This window comes from Rattus norvegicus, chromosome X, assembly GCF_021556685.1.
Source record: "Rattus norvegicus strain SHRSP/BbbUtx chromosome X, alternate assembly SHRSP_T2T, whole genome shotgun sequence".
In the NCBI taxonomy this organism is placed as follows: domain Eukaryota; kingdom Metazoa; phylum Chordata; class Mammalia; order Rodentia; family Muridae; genus Rattus; species Rattus norvegicus.
The window spans coordinates 117,484,152-117,510,602 of NC_141554.1; the positions used below are offsets into that span (position 1 = coordinate 117,484,152).

A 26,451-nucleotide genomic window follows, 5' to 3' on the forward strand; every position below is an offset into this window, starting at 1 on the left:
GAGGATGCTGAACACAGGGTGTAGATCAATAAGACTGTGCCTGATTAACCCAAACTACACCCTGGATGTGATCATCAGCCCTGTCTGAGAAGTTAGGCATAGACAGAGGAGCAAAGGAAGAAATAAGGTAGCCTGGAAAACCAGCTAAGGTTAATGCCACTTATTTACAAATATAGCAATCATTAGAGAGTAGTTTTAGAGCTGGACATGGTGGTGCACATCTTTAATTCCAGAACATGGGAGGCAGAGGCAAGCATATCTCTGTGAGGTCAAGGCCAAACTCTGGTCTACAGAATGAGTTCCAGGACAGCCAGATCTACCCAGCTAAATCCTAGAGAGAGGGGAAAGAGGGAGAGAAGTTTTGGGAACAAGGCTTGAATCTTGGTTGCAAATATATGTAATTTACCATGCCTAGTAGACATCCAAATAGACATGTGACTTTGGAAAGGAAGCTAGATACATTAGTCTGCAGTTCAAAGAAAATTTCCCTTGAGACAATGATTTGGGCATCAGCAATATTTTATTCGGTGTTTCTCATTTCTGGGTGCACAATAAAACACATAACCTATTGCAGAACATAATGGCTGGCCAGTGGGTGAATAAAACATTCTAGAACTGCTGGAGTAGCAATCAAGACAGTCAGTATTAAGCAACATGTTTTAGAAAGTTTAGAAACCGAGAGACATTAAGTAAACTCTCATAAGACCCATGGCTAAGGAATATTTCAGATTAGACATAGGTCTGTATGATTAGAAAACCTGAGCTACCCTCAGTTGGCCCTGTTGTTTGAGAGGAGAGTCTTTTAACACATACAGTACAAAGAGATGTTGTTAAGAAAGAACACAACACTGTTTTTCTGAAGGGAAGATGTTTAGTTCATTATTTACCCAATTTTATTTCTCTTGGTCTTTGTAATTGCCGTCTATAACTGCCTGGCACCTCTTAAATAGCAAGGGGGATATAAAACAGGGGGCCAATACCAGGGTGCTGTTCACATGCATGGAGGCTGGCATCTATGTCCTCCCTCCCAAGTACTGTTCTCCAGGGCTTCTTTTTGAAAAAAAAAGAAGCAGCAGCACACAGTGCTGCAGTCAAAACCAGGCAAACATTTTTATGTCTCCTCCTACTTCTGCCTCCTTACATATCAGCAGCTCCGTATAATGAAAGTCTAAATCATTTGTGTGCACACATAGCAACTGTTTATTTGCTGTTAGCTTTGAGAACTCAGTGGGGGTTTGATGCGTTTAGAAAAGAGATCAACCCTGGGAGAACCTAATTTCATAAGTAGACAAAAAGAAAATTGAAACTGCAAATGCTTCTCTCTACAACCAGGAGACAGACCAGCAATAAATTATCCTTCAGATCTACCCCCTCCAGTTGTGAAAATATTCTCAAACCAAAGACCCGGGGTGGAGATGACTTCTTGGAAGGATCCTGCTTACTGGGCCTGGTTGGAGATTGATTTCGAGTTCTAGAAATAGCACACCTTTCCCCCCAGGCCACCAAGGTGGATGCTTTCCCCCTCTTATGAAATACAGCCACTATTCCTCTCTTTGAAACTTCCTTTTTTCTCATCACCAAGCTGTCTAGAGATTTAAAAAATAAATCTTGAAAGTGATTCATACTTATATTGCTATGGAGAGTGAATCCTAGTGTCTAAAGAAAACATTTGCCGTGGTTTAGCTGTGGTTTTCTCTCAACCGAAAGTCCATGAATAGAGAACTTGGCTTAAGAGGTCACAAAGTCTTTTAATGGGATGGACATAGTGGGATGTTCTTGAGTGTTGTGATCCAAATTCCTTAGAAGGAATTAAAGTGGTTCTCTGGTGCGTTTCATGAAAACAAATTGTTATAAAACTCTGAGCTGAAACTTGTGGGTCTAAATACTGTACCAGGGTACACTCTTAAGTTTAACTGACACTATCTATCTTTAATATACCTCCAATAGAGTCTTGAATCAAGCTAAGCCAGTGCAGGGATCGTGGCCATGAACATCTACAACTGTGAACTAAATTAAGGGCTCTCCTGATAGGCTCAGGTGTCTTGCTATGGAAACAAAATGTTGACTACTATTATGCCCTTGGCACATTCTGAAGGGATCAAATGCTCCTCTATAATGAGGCACATCTGACAATTGAAGATATCTGACTCACAGAAGTATTCTTGCTCAAATTATGGGATGTCTGAGGTCTCCTTTTCACTCATTCAGAATCCCACCAGACAATGGTTTCTCTTTTCTTTCCCCACAACCGCAACCAGAAGGGACAGATTTAGTGTTCAGGAGTCAATTCCAGAGCAGAGCAGGTAGCAGAGAAACTGGGCTACTCCAACATTTATGAGTGAACAAGACTTGGTAGAAAGCAACCAGGTACATGTAGGGAGACTTTAAATTCATGGTGGAAATGGGGTTGTTCAGGCGTTTTATAAGAGTTTCATAAGAGGAAAAATACTTTGAAAATATGGAGTCATTTTCCTAGAAACTTCCATTTTCCATCTTCTACCTACAACTCTTTTTTCATAAATCCTGACCTATTTCCTTTCCCTCCACTCCTCCTGGTTTTCTTAGTGCCAGCCCCCATCCCCACCCCTATCCTGACCAGTGCAAATATTTTACTTTGTTCAGATATCTGGGCTGAAAGGGCAGCTAAACAAATATACTTCTTTGGCAGCAGTGTAATAGAAAATGCTAGATTAGTAAAGTACAGACCACTTATAAAATTATTGTTTTCCATTCATGTAGATATCACCAAGTATCATTCTTTGATCTGAACCTGCCATACTTTGTACCAAAGGAAGTTGCCTTCAATGGACATTATTCCAAGATTTCCTTGCCATTTATCATATGGCTGAGTCTGTGTAGCGGGGACTACTGGGTAAATATCAGACAGCAGAAACATAGTGAGATAATTTGTTCATCCCTTTGTGTTCCGTTTAGACAAAAACTGCACTGTGCTGTCTAAAACCACAGCTCCGATCAAGTCACTCCTTTCCTTCCATTATCATTATTGCTGCACTTAAATAATGTAATTTCTACCCTTTGCTTCTTCAGTCTTAAAAACTGGATGGCTACCCTTCTATTCCTAGGACATTTACACCTGACAAATTTTATTGTTTGTAGGTGCCCCTTACCGTACACATACCATCATAAGTGATCCTTTAATTATATTTTTCTCATCTAAATTCCTTGAGTATCAAAATTGTTTGCCTCAGAATACCAGTGTATACACTCACCTGCACATAGTCTGTCCCATGGAATTCCAAACAGTTCCATAGCCTGTAAAGTGAGATCACCTAGTTGAATTGGCTTTTCTAAGAGAGTGATCTGTCTTTTCCTGGCTATTGCACATGTTCTTCACATACTGCACCCTCTTAAGATATTATTAGAGTGTTTATAAAATGAATATGATGTTTGGGTTCATTACAGTGTTGTTTTACCTAAACAGAGTCATTTTACTTAGATAAGGGTTTGCAATGGACTCCTCAGATACTCTGCTTTCCAGAACATCTTAACAACATGTTTTACCTTAAACGTTTAATCAATTTATCTTCTAAGAAGAATTCATATTTGGTCTGGATATGAACATCACTTGCTTATGGCCTATAATCCCGATCTTGGTATAACTCCTATTTCAGAGTGATCACTGTAAACTTTCACTTGCCCTCACTTACATGTCTTGACAAAGGATTGACTTTCTAGGCACAAAATGGAGCATAAGTGTCCCAATTGTTTTTTCAATCTAAAAAGTTATGTAGTAAATAAGTTAAACCAACTAAAAGTATACTTCAAGTCCAGCGTTATTAGGACCCTTTGAAATGTTGAGTATGGGAACAAAAATTCAGTCTAATGTTTTAGTGACATGAGGAAGTAAACTGAACAAATATGAAAAAAACAAACAAACAGCTCAACACACAGCCTTGTGGTAAATTCAGAAATAAAAACATACAACCATAATTGTTGAAATGGGAAACCAAAATCCTGCACATGTGTTTTAAAATGTTACTGTTATAATCTAATGGAAGCCAAATTGCCTTCTTGTTGTGCTGTTGTTGTTGTTGTTGTTGTTGTTGTTGTTGTTGTTGTTGTTTTGAAACAGATATCATGTAGCTCATTCTAGTATTGAACTCACTACACAGCCAAGGCTGGCCTTGAATTTTCAGAGTTCTTTGGACTTGGAATGTTGGCATAGATTATATATTTTCCTCATTCTTAGTCTTAAAACCTATCACATGTGAAATGCTCTGGAACTTCTCTTTGAAGACATTGAACTTAAATTGCTTTACATGTAGAACTGTTTTGGAGTTGGAATTTTGGAAGCAGAGCGGCTCAACCCATATCTTTTTTTTTTAATTTAATGCTCATTTCAACTCTTTATTCCCATCATGTCCGCTTGGCACCCAGGTTATGAAAATATCTCTAGACTCTTTCACCCTACCCTCTGTAATGCTCGTGCTGTAGATCTTTGAAAGAACACAAATGCAATCGAGTTCCTTGCTTTAGTTTAAAATGCAGGCGCATTGCCTTGTGTTATAGAATCTGGTTACTGTTCCCTCCAGCTTCATTTTTGTCAGTTTGTTTGTAAGCTTGACCTTCATGCTCATGCTGTCCCTGTGAGCTTTTTGTCTTTGACAATTAGTCTCCCTCTCTTCATCTTTCAAACCCATCTTAGTCATCACTCAGAAAATAGTCTTCATCATGATCTCTTAAGGCACTAACTTAGTTTTGTGGTTGGTCTGTGATCCTTTAGCCTCTCCTCCCCTACTTTAAAATCCCTAGCACTTAACACATTGACAACTATTTATTGACATGCCATTGAAAACTCATCACTATTCCTTTTAGGGTGAAAAATTATTTTCATCATGATTTTATATGAGTATATATTTTTATTTTATTTTTTCCATGAATCGATTTATTTATTCATGTTACATGCTGATCACAGCCCCTCTCCTCTCAGTCCACACCTCACAAGGCCTCTCCCTCTAGGAAGGGAACTAGATAAAAGAAAGGAAGAAAGGGAAGGGAAACAGAGTGGTGAGATCAGGTGTAGGGAGAACCAGGAAGAGAGAGAGAGAGAAAGAGAGAGAGAGAGAGAGAGAGAGAGAGAGAGAGAGAGAGAGAGAGAGAGAGAGAGAACACGCCAGGAGAGTGAAAGGAAATTAGGGGGTGGAATCTAGAACATGCCAGAGACCTAGGATAGAGACCTGTGAGGGTGACTCTAGCTGAGATTCATAGCAGTGGGGGATATGGAACTTGAGGTGTCCAACTCCTGTAGCTAGACAGGACTCTCAATAGAGGGATACAGACACAAACCCACCCACAAAAGCTTTGACCCAAAATTTGTCTGCCTACAGGAATTGTAGGAACAAAGATGGAGCAAAGACTGTTTTCATCATTTAACCCTAATGCTTGGCACAGAATGTGGACTATTTAAGAATTGTTTCCTAAACAGATGACTAAATGAGTGAATTATGAATGACGATTAATGAAGTATATGTTTGAATTAACTTACATACTTGAGGCAAGTATAAGGACTCTGATTCTTTAGGAGATGATCTCCAATTAATTAAGCCAGTTTTGTGAGGGTTTTTCCCCCTCTAGGAGGACCAAACATAGTGGCGTATTTAAGAATAGAAACAGATGAGCTGGCTTTTTGAATTTCAGGCCCTCCCAAGTCCCAAAAGCTAGAGTTATGAAATAATAGCACTAGCCTTAATTATCTGAAGGAAGGGGTGAGTCTGATTTTTTTTTCTCCAGGAGACACCAAGGTCTACACCATTCATCAGCCTTGATCACTTCAGCCCTAGGTGACATCATGGCTGTTTTCTATCATATCAAATTTAGCCTACATGGAGGTGAGATGATTTGAAGAGCAGTAATTAAAGCAGGCAGAGAAACTTGTATCACACTACAGATGATTACTGGGAGAAACATCATTGCAGACTTCTGAGTCACTTATAATAACCTCAGAGAAATCTTTCAAGAAAACAGCAAACACATCCTTGCCTTCATCACTGTGAGTTATTGAACACCTGACAAATGTTAGACTCAATGAACAACATTCCTCTATCTAGAATGGTTTAGGGAACACTTACCATTATATTTTGATACCAGTCACCCAGAAAGAGTAGAAAATTAATGACTATGAATATTCTAAAGCATAATGTGAAAAGTGCCCATGCTATGTGCACACAAACATGATCAGTGTTTTCCCCACTGAAAGATTCCTTTCTACAAAGCTCTCCCATGCATGAGAAGAGAAAAAATGAGGCAAAGTATTAGGCCTGAGAAATTCACAAAAGTTTGGAATATTAATTCTCCAGATGTGCTTGTGGGGAGCAGTAAATATTAGGGGGAAAGCCATGCAAATAATGGATGGGGAATAGCTTAGTCTGTCCTCTAGAGCTTCTGAGTACAACTGCTCCCAAACAGAAATCTATGCTTTAAAGTACGTGGAAAGTACGTGTTATAGAACTCTGAAGAGTTTCTTGGTTATTCGTTCGGTTCCTTTTCAAGTAAGGATCTTATTTTGCACAAAGGTACTCAGTGCGACTTATGTGACCAGTAGACACTCTTGTCCAGGGAATGTTTGAATCATTGTGTTAAGTTGTCTTAATAACCCTGGACGTAGAGTTTTGTGGGAATATGAAAATGAATTACAAGTGGACAAGATGCCTGCGAGCACTGGGGTTTACTACTAGGAGGTGGCTGCCTGGACTTAGTACCTTCTTACAGGTCTTTTTTTCCCTCTTTAGTAAATCATTCAAAGCTTAAGGTTTGAGGCAGTGATCCAGCTCCATGGCATAAGAATTGGTATTCCTCATGATGTTCTCCACCAACATAACTGGCTTGGGATTTCTTCCAGCAAAGCAAGAGAGCCAGGTGCAGATCAACATGGCTGCAGCAGCTCCGCCACCAGCACAGTAATAGGCCCAGCCAAGTCTACAGGTTCCTGTGGAAACAAGGACAGAGGCATAAATGTCGGCTTATATTCTCATATATCATTTCAGGTAATAAACTGTGGTCTCTGAAAGTATACTTTTAATTAAAACATAATTACACCATTTCCATCTAATACCTTTCCTTTCCCCCAAGACCTATTTCCTGGCCTCCTTTTCACTACCTTCTAGTGATTGTGTGTGTGTGTGTGTGTGTGTGTGTGTGTGTGTGTGTGTGTGTGTGTGTGTGTGTGATTTCATGGATGACCAGTTTGAATTGTGTAGACAATTAGGGAGGTCCTGCATCAATGGGGAAGAGTATTTCTCCTCTACTCTCAACATCTCTTAGTTACTTGTAGTTCTTTGTCTAAGAGTATGGCCCCGTGAGATTTTTCCCTTATAAAAAAAGTATATTTTTGATACATCTGCTTTGGCATAAGATGGTTAACTTAAGGATACAAAATAGTGATATAAGCTAAGCTTTCTATTTCCTCCTTAGTTGCTTGCCATCACATGCCTTAGAAAGACCTTATAAAATTATATTTCCGGTTAGAGTAGGAACCTAAGACTGGTGCAAGTGGCGACATTGCAGCAACAGTGATTACAATGACAATCAGTGACAGCTAATAATATATCAAACATTATATTAATTTCTTTATACATGAACCTCATTGATCATGACAGCAACTTCATGAGACAGATACTCTTTTTCTTCTAAACGATGCATCAGATGAGGCACATGCTGGGAATGGTCACACAGCTAGAAAGTGGTAGAGTTGGACTATCAACCATGTTTAATGATTGCTCAAAAGTACTTCATTTTTAACCAAAGAGATATACTGCCATTCGTGTGCCTCTCTAAGAGATCCTTGTACTGAAACATCAGGATATGAGACAGAAAAAAAATCCTTAAGCTCCTTTCTTCTTACTAGGTATCTATTTTAATCTAAGCATTTAGTACTTATTAGAATGTACATATTGGTATCAAAGTTAAGTTTAGCAGGGAGTAGCTTCCATTTGAACAGTAAGAAAAATGTCATGTGCTCAAACACATTCACCTCACCTTGTACCATTTTATAAAAGTAGGTCACCTTGTTTGGCAGATAAATACTTTTAGTAAAAATCTTTCAGGAAGCATTAATGCCCAGAGGAAGAGCTGTTATTTAATGAGTTATTAGAGTGACTAACTGCTACAATGAAATGCTTGAGCATATAGGACTCTGGAAACGGTGGAAGGTACCCAATTATACAAATCTATAGAGCGAACCTGGGATGAGAAATAGGCAATGGTAGTTCTCTACCCTACATAAAGTCTTGCAGAAAGCTAGTGTGACTGTAAGTCAAAGAGGCCAAGACAGATATTTATGACAACTTCTATTTTCAAGCCTACATGTGAACAAATACAAATTATTTTTGTTTACATAGTACCCATTGAATCTTAAGTTTCTCATTTACATTGATTAGCTGAAGTGTCATAGAAAGAGTATAAGGTTGATTCAAGTAACAATGCATTTCTACCCACCAAATTTCCCACCTCCATTGTCCTTGTACTAACAAGTCATTGCTCACGCTTTATCTCCTGGGAAAAAAAAATTGCAACTTCTGCCCTCTTGTTCATTGATTCATATCTTACAAAGAATACTACTCAGGACTTGTTACCAACTAGGAGCTTTCCTTGATTCATTGCCATAGGTCCTAGTCATCCCAACCAAGTAGAGAACTTTTAATCCTTCTGAATAACCCATATGTGGCTTCTTCTGTTGGAGGAAATGTTGAGAGGTAACATTACATTTCACATAGTTTTGATCCGCCCATTCATCCCTTCACAGTAAACAATATATTTGATATGTTTTTGCTGAGGTTTCTAGTTTTTTAATACCATAGTACCATTTCAAGATGTCACATCTACTCTAACAGCATTTTGAAGCTGAGGGCACTTCAACATGCAGACATCAACACAAAATGCTCTCATCTAAATTTTCAATGACATTGAAAATCCAAAGTAATATACTATTGATGTTTTAAATACCCCGTAGCACATTTACTCTAAAGCTGAATTACACTGTATCTCCTCTGCCTAAAATTTCCTTCACATCAATCTGTATGACTATATACATTTCCCATCACACTCTTTTGTTTGATCAATGTTCTATATCTCATGAGATCTCATTATCTCCTAGTGCTTTCTCTGAACTACTGAAGTCAAATTCCCTCACAGTAGGCTAGCATACTACAATCTCTCCATCCTTTTGAGACTGAATAGCTATTCCTTTATCCCCTATCTTGACAGGAGCAGAATAGCAGTCACTCTAAGGAAGAGTACCTTGTCAATAGTCATAGGCAATCATAAAACTTTTCCTAAACTTCTATGGCCCCAGTCCAAAATAATGGGGAAAGCTAAATTAACAGTGCTGTCAGAAAGATGAAAGAGAGGACTAAAAAAAACACTTTAGCTTCCTGGTTGCTGCCGCCGCGGAGAGCCCGTGGGCAGCACCCCGCGAGCAAACTTAAGCCTCAGGACCACAGGTAAGACCAACTTGTCTGCTGCAAGAAAGCTGCCTGGTGAAATCGGGACACACAGAGGCAGAATTCCTCTAGGACCGGGCACGTCCTGTGTTTAGCGGAAGTCCCACACCCGAGAATCCCGGCCCGCAGCAGCTCTCTGCTCCCAGACCCCGTGGGAAAGAGACCTCACCGCCTGGTCACGTGGGTACTCCTGAGGCTGCAGAGCGGAAGAGACCAGCAACACTGCCCACCCCTGCCCACATCCCTGGCCCAAGAGGAAACTGTATAAGGCCTCTGGGCTCCCGTGGGGGAGGGCCCAGGAGCAGCAGGACCCCTGCCTGAGACACCGCAAGAACCTGAAGGAAACAGACCGGATAAACAGTTCTCTGCACCCAAATCCCGTGAGAGGGAGAGCTAAACTTTCAGAGAGGCAGACAAGCCTGGGAAACCAGGAGAGACTGCTCTCTGTACATACATCTTGGACGCCAGAGGAAAACACCAAAGGCCATCTAGAACCCTGGTGCACTGAAGCTCCCAGAAGGGGCAGCACAGGTCTTCCTGGTTGCTGCCGCCACAAAGAGCCCATGGGCAGCACCCCACGAGCGAACTTGAGCCTCAGGACCACAGGTAAGACCAACTTTTCTGCTGCAAGTGACCTGCCTGGTGAACTCAAGACACAGGCCCACAGGAACAGCTGAAGACGTGTAGAGAGGAAAAACTACACGCCCGAAAGCAGAACACTCTGTCCCCATAACTGGCTGAAAGAAAACAGTAAAACAGGTCTACAGCACTCCTGACACACAGGCTTATAGGGACAGTCTAGCCACTGTCAGAAATAGCAGAACAAAGTAACACTAGAGATAATCTGATGGCGAGAGGCAAGCGCAGGAACCCAAGCAACAGAAACCAAGACTACATGGCATCATCGGAGCCCAATTCTCCCACCAAAACAAACATGGAATGTCCAAACACACCAGAAATGCAAAATCTAGTTTCAAAATCATATTTGATCATGATGCTGGAGGACTTCACGAAAGACGTGAAGAACTCCCTTAGAGAACAAGTAGAAGCCTACAGAAAGGAATCACAAAAATGCCTGAAAGAATTCCAGGAAAACATAATTAAACAAGTAGAAGCCTATAGAGAGGAGTCACAAAAATCCCTGAAAGAATTCCAGGAAATCATAAATAAACAAGTAGAAGCCCATAGAGAGGAGTCACAAAAATCCCTGAAAGAATTCCAGGAAAACACAATCAAACAGTTGAAGGAATTAAAAATGGAAATAGAAGCAATCAAGAAAGAACACATGGAAACAACCCTGGATATAGAAAATGAAAAGAAGAGACAAGGAGCTGTAGATACAAGCTTCACCAACAGAATACAGGAGATGGAAGAGAGAATCTCAGGAGCAGAAGATTCCATAGAAATCATTGACTCAACTGTCAAAGATAATGTAAAGCGGAAAAAGCTACTGGTCCAAAACATACAGGAAATCCAGGACTCAATGAGAAGATGAAACCTAAGGATAATAGGTATAGAAGAGAGTGAAGACTCCCAGCTCAAAGGACCAGTAAATATCTTCAACAAAATCATAGAAGAAAACTTCCCTAACCTAAGAAAAGAGATACCCATAGGCATACAAGAAGCCTACAGAACTCCAAATAGATTGGACCAGAAAAGAAACACCTCCCGTCACATAATTGTCAAAACACCAAACGCACAAAATAAAGAATATTAGAAGCAGTAAGGGAAAAAGGTCAAGTAACATATAAAGGCAGACCTATCAGAATCACACCAGACTTCTTTCCAGAAACTATGAAGACCAGAAGATCCTGGACTGATGTCATACAGACCCTAAGAGAACACAAATGTCAGCCCAGGTTACTGTATCCTGCAAAACTCTCAATTAACATAGATGGAGAAACCAAGATATTCCATGACAAAACCAAATTTACACAATATCTTTCTACAAATCCAGCACTACAAAGGATAATAAATGGTAAAGCCCAACATAAGGAGGCAAGCTATACCCTAGAAGAAGCAAGAAACTAATCGACTTGGCAACAAAACAAAGAGAAGAAAAGCACACAAACATAACCTCACATCCAAATATGAATATAACAGGAAGCAATAATCACTATTCCTTAATATCTCTCAACATCAATGGCCTCAACTCCCAATAAAAAGACATAGATTAACAAACTGGATATGCAATGAGGACCCTGCATTCTGCTGCCTACAGGAAACACACGTCAGAGACAAAAACAAACACTACTTCAGAGTGAAAGACTGGAAAACAACTTTCCAAGCAAGTGGCCGGAAGAAGCAAGCTGGAGTAGCCATTCTAATATCAGATGAAATCAATTTTCAACTAAAAGTCCTCAAAAAAGATAAGGAAGGACACTTCATATTCATCAAAGGAAAAATCCACCAAGATGAACTCTCAATCCTAAATATCTATGCCCCAAATACAAGGGCACCTACATATGTAAAAGAAACCTTACTAAAGCTCAAAACACACATTGCACCTCACACAATAATAGTGGGAGATTTCAACACCCCACTCTCATCAATGGACAGATCATGGAAACAGAAATTAAACAGAGACGTAGACAGACTAAGAGAAGTCATGAGCCAAATGAACTTAACGGATATTTATAGAACATTCTATCCTAAAGCAAAAGGATATACCTTCTTCTCAGCTCCTCATGGTACTTTCTCCAAAATTGACCATTTAATTGGTCAAAAAACTGGCCTCAACAGGTACAGAAAGATAGAAATAACCCCATGCGTGCTATCGGACCACCACGGCCTAAAACTGGTCTTCAATAACAATCAAGGAAGAATGCCCACATATACTTGGAAATTGAACAATGCTCTATTCAATGATAACCTGGTCAAGGAAGAAATAAAGATATTAAAAACTTTTTACAATTTAATGAAAATGAAGGTACAACATACCCAAACTTATGGGACACAATGAAAGCTGTGCTAAAAGGAAAACTCATAGCGCTGAGTGCCTGCAGAAAGAAACAGGAAAGAGCATATGTCAGCACCTTGACAGCACACCTAAAAGCTCTAGAACAAAAAGAAGCAAATACACCCAGGAGGAGTGGAAGGCAGGATATAATCAAACTCAGAGCTGAAATCAACCAAGTAGAAACAAAAAGGACCATAGAAAGAATCAACAGAACCAAAAGTTGGTTCTTTGAGAAAATCAACAAGATAGATAAACCCTTAGCCAGACTAACGAGAGGACACAGAGAGTGCGTCCAAATTAACAAAATCAGAAATGAAAAGGGAGACATAACAACAGATTCAGAGGAAATTCAAAAAATCATCAGATCTTACTATAAAAACCTATATTCTACAAAACTTGAAAATCTTCAGGAAATGGACAATTTCCTAGACAGATGCCAGGTACCGAAGTTAAATCAGGAACAGATAAACCAGTGAAACAACCCCATAACTCCTAAGGAAATAGAAGCAGTCATTAAAGGTCTCCCAACCAAAAAGAGCCCAGGTCCAGACGGGTTTAGTGCAGAATTCTATCAAACCTTCATAGAAGACCTCATACCAATATTATCCAAACTATTCCACAAAATTGAAACAGATGGATCACTACCGAATACCTTCTATGAAGCCACAATTACTCTTATACCTAAACCACACAAAGACACAACAAAGAAAGAGAACTTCAGACCAATTTCCCTTATGAATATCGACGCAAAAATACTCAACAAAATTCGGGCAAACCGAATCCAAGAGCACATCAGAACAATCATCCACCATGATCAAGTAGGCTTCATCCCAGGCATGCAGGGATGGTTTAATATACGGACAACCATCAACGTGATCCATTATATAAACAAACTGAAAGAACAAAACCACATGATCATTTCATTAGACGCTGAGAAAGCATTTGACAAAATTCAACACCCCTTCATGATAAAAGTCCTGGAAAGAATAGGAATCAAGGCCCATACCTGAACATAGTAAAAACCATATACAGCAAACCAGTTGCTAACATTAAACTAAATGGTGAGAAACTTGAAGCAATCCCACTAAAATCAGGGACTAGACAAGGCTGCCCACTCTCTCCCTACTTATTCAATATAGTTATTGAAGTTCTAGCCAGAGCAATCAGACAACAAAAGGAGGTCAAGGGGATACAGATCGGAAAAGAAGAAGTCAAAATATCACTGTTTGCAGATGATATGATAGTATATTTAAGTGATCCCAAAAGTTCCACCAGAGAACTACTAAAGCTGATAAACAACTTCAGCAAAGTGGCTGGGTATAAAATTAACTCAAATAAATCCGTTGCCTTCCTCTATACAAAAGAGAAACAAGCCGAGAAAGAAATTAGGGAAACGACACCCTTCATAATAGACCCAAATAATATAAAGTACCTCGGTGTGACTTTAACCAAGCAAGTAAAAGATCTGTACAATAAGAACTTCAAGACACTGAAGAAGGAAATTGAAGAAGACCTCAGAAGATGGAAAGATCTCCCATGCTCATGGATTGGCAGGATTAATATAGTAAAAATGGCCATTTTACCAAAAGCAATCTACAGATTCAATGCAATCCCCATCAAAATACCAATCCAATTCTTCAAAGAGTTAGACAGAACAATTTGCAAATTCATCTGGAATAACAAAAAACCCAGGATCGCTAAAGCTATCCTCAACAATAAAAGGACTTCAGGGGGAATCACTATCCCTGAACTCAAGCAGTATTACAGAGCAATAGTAATAAAAACTGCATGGTATTGGTACAGAGACAGGCAGATAGACCAATGGAATAGAATTGAAGACCCAGAAATGAACCCACACACCTATGGTCACTTGATTTTTGACAAAGGAGCCAAAACCATCAAATGGAAAAAAGATAGCATTTTCAGCAAATGGTGCTGGTTCAACTGGAGGTCAACATGTAGAAGAATGCAGATTGATCCATGCTTATCACCCTGTACAAAGCTTAAGTCCAAGTGGATCAAGGACCTCCACATCAAACCAGACACACTCAAACTAATAGAAGAAAAACTAGGGAAGCATCTGGAACACATGGGCACTGGAAAAAAATTTCTAAACAAAACACCAATGGCTTACGCTCTAAGATCAGGAATCGACAAATGGGATCTCATAAAACTGCAAAGCTTCTGTAAGGCAAAAGACACTGTGGTTAGGACAAAACGGCAACCAACAGATTGGGAAAAGATCTTTACCAATCCTACAACAGATAGAGGCCTTATATCCAAAATATACAAAGAACTCAAGAAGTTAGACCGCAGGGAAACAAATAACCCTATTAAAAAATGGGGTTCAGAGCTAAACAAAGAATTCACAGCTGAGGAATGCCGAATGGCTGAGAAACACCTAAAGAAATGTTCAACATCTTTAGTCATAAGGGAAATGCAAATCAAAACAACCCTGAGATTTCGCCTCACACCAGTGAGAATGGCTAAGATCAAAAACTCAGGGGACAACAGATGCTGGCGAGAATGTGGAGAAAGAGGAACACTCCTCCATTGTTGGTGGGATTGCATACTGGTACAACCATTCTGGAAATCAGTCTGGAGGATCCTCAGAAAATTGGACATTGAACTGCCTGAGGATCCTGCTATACCTCTCTTGGGCATATACCCAAAAGATGCCCCAACATATAAAAAAGACACGTGCTCCACTATGTTCATTGAAGCCTTATTTATAATAGCCAGAAGCTGGAAAGAACCCAGATGCCCTTCAACAGAGGAATGGATACAGAAAATGTGGTACATCTACACAATGGAATATTACTCAGCTATCAAAAACAACGACTTTATGAAATTCACAGGCAAATGGTTGGAACTGGAAAATATCATCCTGAGTGAGCTAACCCAATCACAGAAAGACATACATGGTATGCACTCATTGATAAGTGGCTATTAGCCCAAATGCTTGAATTACCCTAGATGCCTAGAACAATGAAACTCAAGACGGATGATCAAAATGTTAATGCTTCACTCCTTCTTTAAAAGGGGAACAAGAATACCCTTGGCAGGGAAGAGAGAGGCAAAGATTAAAACAGAGACTGAAGGAACACCCATTCAGAGCCTGCCCCACATGTGGCCCATACATATACAGCCACCCAATTAGACAAGATGGATGAAGCAAAGAAGTGCAGACCAACAGGAGCCGGATGTAGATCTCTCCTGAGAGACACAGCCAGAATACAGCAAATACAGAGGCGAATGCCAGCAGCAAACCACTGAACTGAGAATAGGACCCCCGTTGAAGGAATCAGAGAAAGAACTGGAAGAGCTTGAAGGAGGTCGAGACCCCATATGTACAACAATGCCAAGCAACCAGAGCTTCCAGGGACTAAGCCACTACCTAAAGACTATACATGGACTGACCCTGGACTCTGACCTCAATGAATATCCTAGTAAGAGCACCATTGGAAGGGGAAGCCCTGGGTCCTGCTAAGACTGAACCCCCAGTGAACTAGACTGGTGAGGGGAGGGCGGCAATGGTGGGAGGGTTGGAGGGGAACACCCATAAGGAAGGGGAGGGGGAGGGGGATGTTTGCCCGGATACCGGGAAAGGGAATAACACTTGAAATGTATATAAGAAATACTCAAGTTAATTTAAAAAAATGTGAAATTAAAAAAAAAAACACTTTAAAAAAGCTGAAGTTCAAGTGGATCAAAGACCTCCACAAAAAATCAGATACACTGAAACTAACAGAAGAGAAAGTGGAGAAGACTGTGGAACACATGGGCACTGGGGAAAATTTCCTGAACAGAAAACCAATGGGAATCAATAAATGGTACCTCATAAAATTACTAAGCTTCTGTAAGGGAAAGGACACTGTTATTAGGACAAAATGGCAACCAACAGATTGGGAAAAGATCTTTACCAATCCTACATCTGATAGAGGGCTAATATCCAATATATACAAAACTTCCAGTGTAGGTGATTGTCCGGGGAGGCATGGGGGGGTGGGGTGGGGAGGAGAACACCCTTATAAAAGAAGGGGAAGGAAAGGGATTAACATTTGAAATGTAAATAAAGAAATATCCAATAAAAAAAAAGAATTCAAGAAGGTAGATTCCAGAGAATCAAATAATTCTATTACAAAATGGGGTACAGAGCTAAACAAAGAATTCTCACCTGAGGAATACTGAATGGCTGAGAAACGCCTAAAGAAATGTTCAACATCCTTAGTCATCAGGGAAATGAAAATCAAATCAACCCTGAGATTCCACCTCACAGCAGACAGAAGAGCGAAGATAAAAAACTCAGGTAACTGCAGATGCTGTCAAGGATGTGGAGAAATAGAAACACTCCTCCACTGTTGGTGGGATTGCAAGTTGATACAACCACTCTGGAAATCAGTCTGGCAGTTCCTCAGAAAATTGGACATAGTAGTACCTAAGGACCCAGCTATATAACTCTGGGCATTCACCCAAAAAATGCTCCAACATACAACAAGGACACGTGCTCTACTATGTTCATAGCAGCCTCATTTATAATAGCCAGAAGCTGGAAAGAACCCAGATGTCCCTCAACAGAGGAATGGATACAGAAAATGTGGTACATTTACACAATGGAGTACCTCTCAGCCATTAAAAACAATGACTACAAGAAATTCTTAAACAAATGAATGGAACTAGAAAATATCATCCTGTGTGAGGTAACCCAGTCACAAAAGAACATTCATGCTATATACACACTGATAAGCGAATATTACCCAAAAGCTCAGAATACCCAAGATAAAATTCACAGAAAACATGAAGCTCAAGAAGAAGGAAGACCAAGATGTCGATGTTTCAGTCCTTCTTAGAAGGGGAAACAAAATACTCAAGGGAGGAAATATGGAGACAAAGTGTGGAACAGAAACTGAAGGAAAGGCCACCCAGAGACTGCCCTACCTGGAGATCCATCCCATATACAGACTCCAAACCCAGTCCCTATTGCAGATGCCAAGAAGTGCTTGCTTATAGGATCCTGATATGGGTGTCCCCTGAGAGGCTCTGTCAGAGACTGCCAAATACAGAGGTGAATGTTAGCAGCAAAGCATTGGATTGAGAACTAGATCCACAATGGAGGAATTAGAGAAAAGATTGAAGGAGCTCAAGGGATTTTTCAATCCATTGGCAGAACAACAATATCAACCAACCAGAACCACCAGAGCTCCCAGACTAAACCCCCAACCAAAGAGAGCACATGGAGGGATCCATGGCTCCAGTCGCCTGTCTCAGAGGATTACCTTATAGGACATGATTGGGAGGAGAAACCCTTGGTCCAGGAAAGGCTAGATTAACCAGTAGTAAGGAAATGCCAGGGTTGGGGGGCAGAAGTGGGTGGGTGGGGCAGAACCCTCACAGAAGCAGGAGGAGGGAGGATGAGATAGGGGTTTCTGGAGGGGAAACTGGGAAAGGAGATAGCATTTGAGATGTAAATAAATAAAATATCCAATTAAAAATGAGAAATTGAAACCAATCTGCAAAAGAAAAAAATAAAGAAAGAAAATTAAATTACATATGCAAAGCAGAAAAGGAGAGAAGCAGAGGACAGATCAACCCTCCCCCTTTTGTTTAAATTAGCTGTGTGGTTTGACTAACATGGCTTTCCTATGCTCAGGAATTTTAATGCTCACTCTGTAGCTGGTGGAACTGTTTGGGAAAAATTAGGAAGTGTGACCTTAATTGACGCGTGTGTGGCACTGGGAGGTGGGTTTTGAGGTTTCAAAAGCCAACTTCATTCCCAGTTAAGCCCCTGCATATGTCATTTCTGTGGATCAGATATGAGCTCTCAGGTATTGCTCCAGCACTATGCTTGCCTGCATGCTTTGCTTCCCACTGTAGTCATGGACTCTAACTCTTTGGAATCATGACCCCATACATTACATGCTTTCTTTTCTAAGTTGCCTAATAACTAAGATATTAGCATACAAGACAGTTGATTTTATGTTGTTTTCATTCATATATATCATTAGACTTTCTTATAATTTGTCCATATCCCCCACTGTCCTCCTCAATGTTCCCTGTCTAGCAAAGGCATAGTGTTGATAGAAATGCCCCCTTAAATGAAAGAATGTACCTATCTTCAAAGTGGCTTCAACCTGAAAAATTATGGTGGCATACAGGGAGAATACATTGTAGTCTATTTTGTAGTCATCTGCCAATATTTCTATCATTTCTTATCTTATTTTTCCATAGATATGAGAGGGGGGAGTTTTTCCCAATTCATTCATACATTCAAAGCAAATGCTTTGAAATTAGCAGAGCAAACATTCTTCAGCTGTCATTAGAAAGAATTTATTAGTGTGTATGTATAGATGTATGTATGTACTCCCTAACCAATATATATGTATATACGTATATACATACACACATGCACACACACAGACATATATAAACCTAACCATTCAACCTGAAATATAAGGCTTAGAAATAAATAAATGACTTATGAAATATCTCAAATGCAGAAAGACAGAGGCAAGAATTTAAACCACATCTCTAACTCCCAGTCTCATACTGTGTTTCCCTATGGTTTGCTTGGCCTTACTTTGAATCTCTCACAAAGTTATATCAGCTCTAAAGAGGAGACTCCGAATCAATTTACAATATTCTCCGAGTGAACCAGTCCTCGAGCTTCTCCAATTAAAATGTGCTAGCATTGCACAATAGTCATGCGCCATCTCTGAGATGGAGCCATCCCTGAGGTAGAGCCATCCCTGAGAGAGAGCCATCCCTGAGGTGTGCCAATTGCTAAGTGACTTCATGCCCCTCAGCATTTCCCAATCTAGCATAGAAAGGGTATCACCTTTCTATTACTTCACTCTCCTGCCAGTTCATCTCCTCATTAAAACAGCAGGAATATTTTTATTGGGCACATGTACTGTGTGGCCAGGAAAGACTGCTTGTTTAAATGAAAAGAACATATGCGTAGTGTGCCTTTACTCCAAAACTCTAATCAGGAAGCAAATTTACTGTGTGAGTTGCTCTACCTGGTAAGGATATATCAAGAAAGGCCTCAGTAAGCTTTTCAAAAGGAAAAACCAGTTACCACTGGGTGGTCAGCCAATGTCAAGGTGCTCCTACTGCCGTCCTAAGTGCATTCTGAATTTTCTCTCTCAGACAGTCTTGTTAAGCCACTGAATAGCTCCGGAGTCCCAGCCATCTGCTCCTGTCCAGGAAGTTAAAAGGAACAGAAATAGATCTTTGTTCCCACACCCTCCTCATACCTCTACCTCCTCATACTGCATGCCCTGCTTGAGGGAACAGGGGAGCTGTGTATCTGGTATTGACAAAAGAAAACATTTAGAACTACTGTTCTCCTTTGATTATCACTGCCAGTCACCCCACCAACTGCCTGGACACTGCTTAAAACGTCCTCCATGAAAGGACAAAGATATAGGGAGCCATACCAATGAGCTGCCATTACTCAGGTCTAACCACTTTTAAGAAAGTCCACAAGACTGTCATCAACTCTAAATCCTAAGGTACACATACTCTTGATATTCATATTCTATTACCAAATATTTACCCAATAAATACTATATATCAATTTTCTTTGAAACAGGGTCTCTTTTTTGTGGCCCATACTGGCTGCAAACACAAGGCTGACCTCAAACTTAACGTCTTTCTGCTTCCCACATCCAAGTGCTAGGTTATAGGCATATACCAACAGTCCTAGATAGTACCCAATATTTTGAATGCTGCAATTTCATTTTATTCTTGCAGCTTTCATAATTAAGTCTGTTCAAGTGAGTTTCAGGAAAGCAAATGACATGACCAACTTAAAAGTCTCAGGAACAAGGTGTCAAGGACAGGACGATTTTAAAGCTCAGTATCATGTCTTTCTATTATACAGGAGAAAAAAATTAGGAGATAAAAATTACTGTAATCTAATATCATCTGTCTGGGCCCTAATTCCCCTACCCCTAGGCATGCACACATGCACACATGCACAAAAGTGAGTGTGGAGGCCAGAAGTCAACATGGTTTTGTTTTCCTTAATCATTTACCATTGAACCTGGACTTTCCCTATAACACAGAACATAGGACAATTCCCTATGATGAAAATAGTCTAGCCAAAATATCAGTGTTATGAAGAGTGAAGAACCCTCACCTAGGCAAACAGTAGATGTTTAATTTAAATTCTCTTCAAAATACGTCTTGATGACTAAAGGATCAGCCCAACAAGAGTAAATGTTTATAACTAAAGCATTATCCCAATAAGATGGGATGATCTCAGCTCTGAGTAGCCATGCTTGGCTCTTTCTTAACTTATGAAGGAACTGTCAAAGAAGGAAAGCTGAGAAACCCTCAAGATAAAAAAAAAATTTCTATGTATGGAGGGGAAAATCATTTCCTTAAAGCATGGAAACTGTAGATTTAGGTGAAAAAAAAATCTTTTAAATGCACTGGGTTTAACTCCCTATTAAGATGGGGAAAAATACTTCCCTAAAGCTGGAATACTACGATCAGATCAGCTCTTTAAAATCTCTTGAGAAACAGTGATATTTACTGTTCCTTGCCCTTGAATTGAATGTGCTGCCTCTGAACCTCTTTGCTAAACCTATTCTAGGACCTGTGTCCTTGGAAAATAATTGCAGTGAGTTGACATCACACCTAATAGTTTTCTCCACATCCCTACATGGGTACCTGCTAAAAGAAAGATTGGGTAGCAGGATAGGGGAAGAGAATAGGCTCTTGCTGCAAATGAGCTTTATGTAAAATTTCTGGATGAGCACTGCGATAAGTCTGTTCCATTTCGTGTGCTTCCGCATCTCTTTTAACACCCTTTCCCGAGTCACTCTCTTCCAGTGTTGAATGTGCTGTGACAGAATCCCTCATAAAAGTTATTAAATCATCACTCAGCAGTGGGCCTGACATTTAAATCAAGACATGTTGCTTTTATTCCAAGTTGCAAATCAAATTGGATTTGAGTTTGACTGTTTCCTTTGATTCAGCATTAAGTCATTGCTGAACAGTTTTGGCTTTTTTTTTTAAATCAGTGGATGCTACTTAAACTGGGCATCGTCTGTAATGGCCCAGTCCAATGCTCTTTGAGAGAAAGACGCCTAGAAGTTGCCTAGGGATTCTAATGACCCAATGGGAGAAGTTAGATACAAACTAATGCTCATACTGGGCATTAGCATTGTGTAGTGGCTACTGTGACTTACTAGGGGCTCCAGGGGATTAGCTGTGGTTATTATAAACTAGCAGCTGTGTGAGCATCAGACTTTGGAATCCAAACAGGACAGAGTCAGAGAGAAAGTCTACACTTTCAAGGAGCCATATTCTGAGTACCATCTTAGAAGTAAACAACCCCCCAAAAGTGCTCAAACTCTATCTCAAAGAAGGCTGTTCTTAGAGGAAGAAGGAAAGAGTGATGATGGAGACAGACACACACACATGGAACAAGTTAAGTCTGTCTTTTGAGCTTTCTGTGTCTTCTTTTGTAGAAAATTATCTGATGCTACTATAAGTTCCTGAATGACTTGAGGAATGGGTATAGAAGCAGGGCTATTGTAAGTACATAACAACTGACATCTTACAAACTGACTAGGCCTATGAGGTATATGAAACTATCAGACAGTTAAAGGTTTGACTTGGCATAAGTGTTACTAAGTGTCCAGCTCTGAAAATCACTACTGTTGTGGGGTTAGTCTGGTGTTGCTCTGTATTCAAATGCTAAAACTGGTCCCCAAAGTCTGACTGCCCCCAAGGAGTAAATCCTCACCCACACCAAATATAAACCCTGCTTCATGCTTTAAAGCTATTATTTAAAATAAAGTGGCTACAGACAATTACTGGGGAGAATAGAAAAGGTAGAATTTCAGTCACCAGACTCGAGGTCTCAGGTAGGGAACACAAGGAGGAAGAATAAGGAAGGAAAGAATGAAGGAGAAAGAAGACACAGCGAACAGAGTTCTCCATTCAACCTGATGAACTAGCAGCCCATGCCTAAATGAAATGCACCCCAAAGACAGACTGATGGGGAGAAGTAATCTGGGCAAGATTCAAACACCAAGTATTTGGGGAGCACATCTGGGAATTAACATAGCAGTCTAGCAAATAGAAATATTGATGGGGTAATGCCCCAGTAATTGTGCAAATGCTGACTAAATAATCCATGGGATTCTGCCTCAGTTAATTAGGACCTGGCTGAGACATATTAATAATTAGTAGAGTTTATTCTTATCCATTTACAGACTACTCTAGGAAAAACCATGATTGTGATGCAGGATCACATAAGGAGCCCTGGGTCAATATTGCTGTGTTCCAAGAGTGGCTTGCAGGAAGGATAAGGCTGTATGGGATCTTGAAGCTCCAGAATAGGACAAGAAGGCATAAAGCTGTTTGGAGAACGTGAATAATTCAGAAATACAAAAAGGAATCTGTATTTTGGGACAAAGAAGGAATCCAGCTCAGTATGGTGACCCACAACTTTAATCCCAATACTCGGGAGGCAGAGGCAGGTGGATGTCTCTGAGTTGGAGGCCAGCCTGATATACATTGTGAATTACAGGCTAGCCAAAGCTGTATAGTGAGACCTTGTCTCAAAATTCAAAACAAAATAAAAGAAAACAAAAAAAAAAACCAAAGATGAAATCCAGATTGTAAGAGTTTTTGGCATCAGAAGATTGAGGAAGGGTTTCAGGTGGAACGCTGGGAATAATGACATCTATTTGTGGCTTTCTCTGTTATTCAACGGACTTGAAAGTTGAAGAAAGATGAACCAAGAAAGGAGAGGAAGATATATGATGAAAATGTGCATATCTTCTTTGGCCCACCTCCAGTATAAAAGGAGAAGACAGAAAATTCTGTTTGTGAGGCAACTCAGGTAGCTTTCATAGTATTGTCCATGTCAAACTGGGCTATTGATATCTATCCTAAGGAAAGGACTCACCCTACAGAGACATCTAGACTTCCAGTAAAGATTAATGGAGTAGCAGGTGAGAAGGACTAGAAAGGGATCAAAGACTAGAAAGAGAGTAAACAGGACAAAGGAGATAAACATAAGGGGGTTAAAGTATCATGACCATGGTGAATAAGGACAAAGTTGGAAGAACTGAGCTCTATCCCAGACTCCTTCCTATTAAGGATATTATTTTTCCAAAGCAAATTCAACTCAGGAAAGCTAACCATAGCTGTGTCTCGTCTACATTTATGATGCTCATCATGTACCAAGCTACAGTTTGGTGTATAAGGTGGGGATGAGGAAGACAAAGGTTTGCCATTTTCTAATTTGGTATGTTTTTTGCTGGACAAGCCTGGCTTTTGTGGCGACAGACACAGTGGGGCTTTATAAGAAGCCAGTGGTCTCAGCTGTTCCATGATGACTTTCAATTTCAGACTTCAGGATTTCAATAGGAAATAGCATAAGGACATTTCCAATGGAGCAAAAGCTAAATGAGCAGAGAACGTTCTCCACTAGGTTTGAGCAAACACAGATGAATAATCTTCAAAGGGAAAGCAAAGCCGATGAATTCAAAAACAATTGCCAAACATCTTATTTCTCCCACCACAGCCCCCAGTAAAAAGACAGCCAAGACTATGAAAACATCTTTCTACTCACATTCCAAGCTGGCTATGCATGTCACCAGCAGCCCAGATTGGATGCCCAGAACCCAGCGAATATTCCAGAAGTCTGCCAAGCTACCTTGGCAGAGAAAGTAAAAAAACAAAACAAAACAAAACAGAGAATTCCAGTTCTTTAGGTAAGCATGTTATTGCTGGTAGTACTAACTTTGATCCAATCAGATCTGCTAAGGAATAAGACATACTATGCTGGTAAATTTATCATGGTCCAACCCACTGCTCTGAAGGGAAGGAAAGACCAGTTCATGGCACTTGCAAAGAAGCCAAATCTTCATGGTGACAAAAATGTCTTCCTTCGTCTGATTTTCCTCTCCCAGACACACATATCAGCCAAATTGATTCCTATTGAAATCTCCCTTGGCATCCTGTACTACTTTTTATTGCGTTTCTTCTATGGTTATCGGTTTTAGCTGTCTCTGTTCTTTTTCTTCAGTGGGGAGAAGCATGCCTCAGACCAATTTAAACTGTGTTTCTCTGTCTTTCTTCAGACTGACCTCCTGGACCCTTAAAAATTGTCCATATCATCATGTTGCCCTTTTGTATAGCTCATTAATTCTACCTAGAGAAGCTTCTTAGAATAGCTTTGGACAATTCTCCCTAAGGAGAGAAGTCAAAAACCAACTAAGCAAATATTGGACTGCTTTCATTCAGCACGCACTCTCTAGGACACTTGGCTTCTAAGCAATTGGTCCCTCTCCTCTCATATCTACTCAATAGCTCTCTGCTTGCATCAAGTCGAACTTCCTCAGCACTAAGCCAGTCACTGAAACAGAAGTCATTAATATTGGTCAAAGAGCATTGTGGAAAGCTCTTTCAACAAGCCATTCTCTCATAGGTAAGATCAGAAAACCAGGGAGCATGGGCAAATGTTCTCACTAAAGTGACAAGTGCTGCGATGCACTGTGTCACACGATGATTCAGGTGGGGATTGCATTTAGTGTAAAGGGGACAAGGACAGTTTGAAGAAAAATTAGAAGTTAACGAGGCAAGGAAGTGAAAAAGGACAGTGGCACCTGCAAAATTGAGGCAGTCGGGAGGAACTTGGGTTTTCAGTATAACTAAGGAAGAGAAGAAGATTATGTGAATGGGAAATCCTGGCTGTGGTCCCTGCCAGCCTTGTTGTGGAGTCTGGACTCCATCCTGAAAGTAATGGGGAATTCCACTTGGAAAGGCAGAAAGGCATCTGATTTGCATTTCATTAATATAAATTTAACCTAAGAGTGGGAGATATCAAGGGACCTGTATGTAGGATCTCTTGCAATCTAAAAACAGGACAAAAAGAGGAAGAGGAAAAGCGAGATAGCGGGGAGAGAAGCAAGACATGATTCTAGTAACCCAAAGTAGAACGTAAAGTCAGAGCAGAAAGATAAGATTCTAGAGTTCTCCTGTGCCTTAGCATTGCCCCATCTACAGCTCCTGTTGGCATGTACTTGGATTACCATCATTATCGGTTCCTTGTTATATAGCTGTATACAGTTTGTCTCCCCAAACCAAGTACAATCTCTTTGAATTTTGCATTTCATACTGATTTATTCAATACTTTATAGTGAACATCCAAGATAGAATGATGAGTATGATCTCTATTTTGGTATATTCTTAACTACTAAAAATCACTGAAGGTCCAGTCTCATAAACTTAATCTACCCCAGAACCTAGGACTTAGTGAATCTTCATTCAAATAATTTATTGAGATTTGTACTGGGAATGCCAGCTTTAAGCATTTGTTGTTTCTATTCAGACTCCAGTACCTAATAGATACCTGTCATAGAGGCTTATAAATCCCCCAAATTATACTATCTAATATGAGCATACTGCTTCCCAAATTACAACATACCTTTTCTAATTACTCTTCCAGTTAATCCTGTTTCCTGAGTTTTAGTCATTTGTCAAGTTGTACCCATAGGCAGGGATATTATTCTATGAGAAGGAATCATCAGAGAAGCGAAGTGTGTCTCAAAGTTCCCCCACTTCATCAGAAGGTTTGTATAGTGGCTGGGATTAGTCACCCTTGCACCTGGAGAGTTGCTGTGGTATAAGGAGCAGAGCCTGACTTGACAGTTACAGGGAACCGCATCTTCAAGCATGCCCTGCCCCTTCCAAACTGGATCTCCAGGGGCAAGTCATTTAGCCTTTTTGAGCGTCTCTTCTTTGTGGGGAAAAATAAAAGTGGCTGCTCACTTTACAATACAGACAGCTAAGGGGGTGAATATGATGAAACATTTTTAAGAAAAATCAGTGCAGAGCCTAGGATGATGGGTACTTTTCAGAGTCCCTCTCTCCCAGTCCCTACAAATACCTGAAAGAACATGAAGATGCAGATTTCTAGCCTTCCCTACTGATCCCTCGCATCCATATCTCTGGGGAAGAGTCCAGTGGATTCTTAAGTCCAGCCCAATGGGGCCTGAAGTAAGG

At 40.2% G+C, this 26,451-nt stretch overlaps 1 protein-coding gene across 10 annotated transcripts in view; it reads right to left on the minus strand.

Annotated features, from left to right (window-relative positions):
• Positions 1-5,104: 5,104 nt before the first annotated feature.
• Positions 5,105-26,451, minus strand: part of Lhfpl1 (LHFPL tetraspan subfamily member 1) — a 59,979-nt gene continuing 38,632 nt past the window's right edge. For 9 of the 10 annotated variants that reach the window (XM_087599341.1, XM_087599338.1, XM_087599337.1 and 6 more), the window contains one exon: positions 5,105-6,946. In XM_087599341.1, the coding sequence (XP_087455467.1) occupies positions 6,765-6,946 (182 nt within the window). In that variant the 3' untranslated portion in view covers positions 5,105-6,764. The remainder of the gene's footprint in view (positions 6,947-26,451) is intronic. The other variant, NM_181085.2, reaches the window with a different exon arrangement.